At 38.9% G+C, this 2500-nt stretch overlaps 1 protein-coding gene across 2 annotated transcripts in view; it reads right to left on the bottom strand.

Annotated features, from left to right (window-relative positions):
* Positions 1 to 2500, bottom strand: part of LOC113810932 (myotubularin-related protein 10-B) — a 32495-nt gene that overhangs the window by 14208 nt on the left and 15787 nt on the right. For both annotated transcript variants that reach the window (XM_070117983.1, XM_070117984.1), the window contains exons 6-7: positions 2359 to 2451; positions 1378 to 1539 (exon numbers count right to left, since the gene is read on the bottom strand). In XM_070117983.1, the coding sequence (XP_069974084.1) occupies positions 1378 to 1539; positions 2359 to 2451 (255 nt within the window). The remainder of the gene's footprint in view (positions 1 to 1377; positions 1540 to 2358; positions 2452 to 2500) is intronic.

Here is a 2500-nt window from a genome sequence, read left to right as displayed (position 1 = left end):
CATAGCTGGATTATTTATACCAAACAGAAAATACACCTAAGATTTAAATTGGCAACAAACAAAACATAATAATCAAGACATTACTGGACAATAGATTGAAAGGACAGAAAGAGACAGGTATATGTGTGAGCTACTGATTATCATGATCTGTACGGGTATGTATTACTGTGATAATGGAGAACAAAGGCACTGTAGAGGCAAAATACATGTAGTGCCAACAACCCGCATTTTGAACTTGTACTGCTATTACAAACCAAGGGCTGAAATGGCAGCCTCACATAATAACTATATGTATGTTTACTTCCTCTATCCCTAAACACAAATACACAAGGCCTAATTGAAAAGAATCTGAACTTTGGCTATAACACAAAGATCGCACTTGTTAAACCTGGAAAACTTCAATCCCATTCAAAGTCGTCTCCCTGGCTCTCTACTACCTTGACACTGCTCAAAACATTTCTAAATCTGTGTTTGTGATCCTGCTTTCCCGTGTCTATTTCCCTTATCCTATGTACACTCTCTCCAGAGGACCAATCAATCAAAAATTATGATCTAATAGGTCTTCATTACTTAGGACATGCAAAATCCCAGAACCTTAGGCAGCATCAAACTGGAGGCCTCAACACAACAATGCCCCTGCCCTGAACAGATGAACCGCTTAAGTTCATAGATTCTTTCCTGTGTATATTTAGACTTTTGCACATCATCCATAAAAATGATGGATTTTTTTATGCATTTATTCTGTCATGGGGAAGTAGGGTGTGTGACAAAGTTTGTTTCATAATATCCAGCAAGTTTTTACCACTCCCCCCCCTCCCCCCTAAAACCATGCCCATTTACCCTTCCTCTTAAGCCCTTCTTTTCACAAGTGAACATATGCAGTGAGTATAAATATGAACTCTCGTAATATACGGCAAGCAAAGCCGCACAGCTACTATCCTCACGTTTACATGAGATACAAAAGAAGCCCTGTTTGTAGCCCATCGTCTCCTACCAGTAAAGCCATAAGTGTGACCCACTAGATCATGGATGTTAAAAGATTAATCAACAGGTACAATTTTCAATTTCACAGCCAAAGGTCAGACAAGATTCAATGAGATCTTGTATAGAGTATGTAAATTTATCCATCACTCAAGGTATAACCATATCTATACCTATTAATCTATTCATCTACCAATCTACCTATCTGTCTATATCTATTCTTTTCCTCTATCTTTCATTCTTTCTATCCCTTTATCTATAATAGTTAAGTATCAACCTAACAATTCTTTTCCTGGTTGATAAAGAACAAAAACCTTACTCATTTCTTTCCCTGCAAGAAATGAAAACATTGCAACTTTCTAACAATACACACATGCCTCCAATTCTCCCACTCACTTGTCACTGATGTTGGGTGAAATCTGGGCCATGCGGACCAAGGCAGCCCCCCCCAAAGCTCCCCAGCACCACACCGGCGGTCGTGTCCCCTGGAAGTGCTGGGCAGCCTGCTCAAGTTGGGCATCCAGCAGGTCTCTGGGCACCACCACAACTGTAGGCAGCCTGGGAAAGAAATTTATTGAAGTGTTTACGTCAAGAGAATCAACACGCCTTTTACTCAAAGAGATTGATCTTTTTTCAGCAACAAATTTTTAAAACAGTTTCGGAGTTCATATACTTTATAGGTTAACTCATCATCAATCTAGATAAAAGCAGTTAAATTCTCGACATTATGCACACACAGCACGCACACACACACGCACAATCACAAACACACAAACACACACACACACACACGCACACACACACGCACACACACACACACTCAACATTACATTACTTAACTACTACAACCGTGCACCCCGCCGCCTGAACATCCTCCTACTTATTCTATGGTCTAGTCTTTACCTATGGCTTCCTTTACAAAACAATATTGAGGAAACACGTCAACGCAGCAGAAACATTTGATGCAGCACTACGCCTTCTGGTAACAATCGTCACCAGATCAGTGACTAAAAATAACTAAGTGAAGCCATAGTTTATAGTTTATGCCACAAACTATTTTGACAAGTAAGTATGATAGCTGTCAAATTAATGATAAAAAAAAAGGAAAGAAAGAAAAGGTGTTAAGAATAAAAATAACCGAGAAATTTTGGTGTCTACTTTTATGCTTACGTACAACTCTTCTTATGTAACTGTGCAGCTATGTGCGTGTTTGTGTGGGGGGTACGAGTGGCTAGGTATACATCTGTTATTTCTTTATTCTCTTGTAATATCTGTTGGTTAGTAATTTCTTTTCTCTTTTTTTTTATTCATACATGTACTTCCTCTCATTCCCTTCACCCTTCCATTCATAAAGTCAGTAAATAGAAATCAACTTACGATGAGCATAGGTTAAAGAATTCATTATGCTTGGACACTCTCCAGTTGGGACATCTGGTTCTCTGCAATTCCTTCTCCCAATCTTGTGCTAAACTGTACGGAGAGAAGTTTGTCAAATGTTTGGCTTTTGTTCCATGAAAAT

This window comes from Penaeus vannamei, chromosome 41 (genome assembly GCF_042767895.1).
Source record: "Penaeus vannamei isolate JL-2024 chromosome 41, ASM4276789v1, whole genome shotgun sequence".
Classification (NCBI taxonomy): domain Eukaryota; kingdom Metazoa; phylum Arthropoda; class Malacostraca; order Decapoda; family Penaeidae; genus Penaeus; species Penaeus vannamei.
Note: the sequence above shows the minus strand (reverse complement) of the source record. Positions and strands in the feature narration are given on the sequence as shown.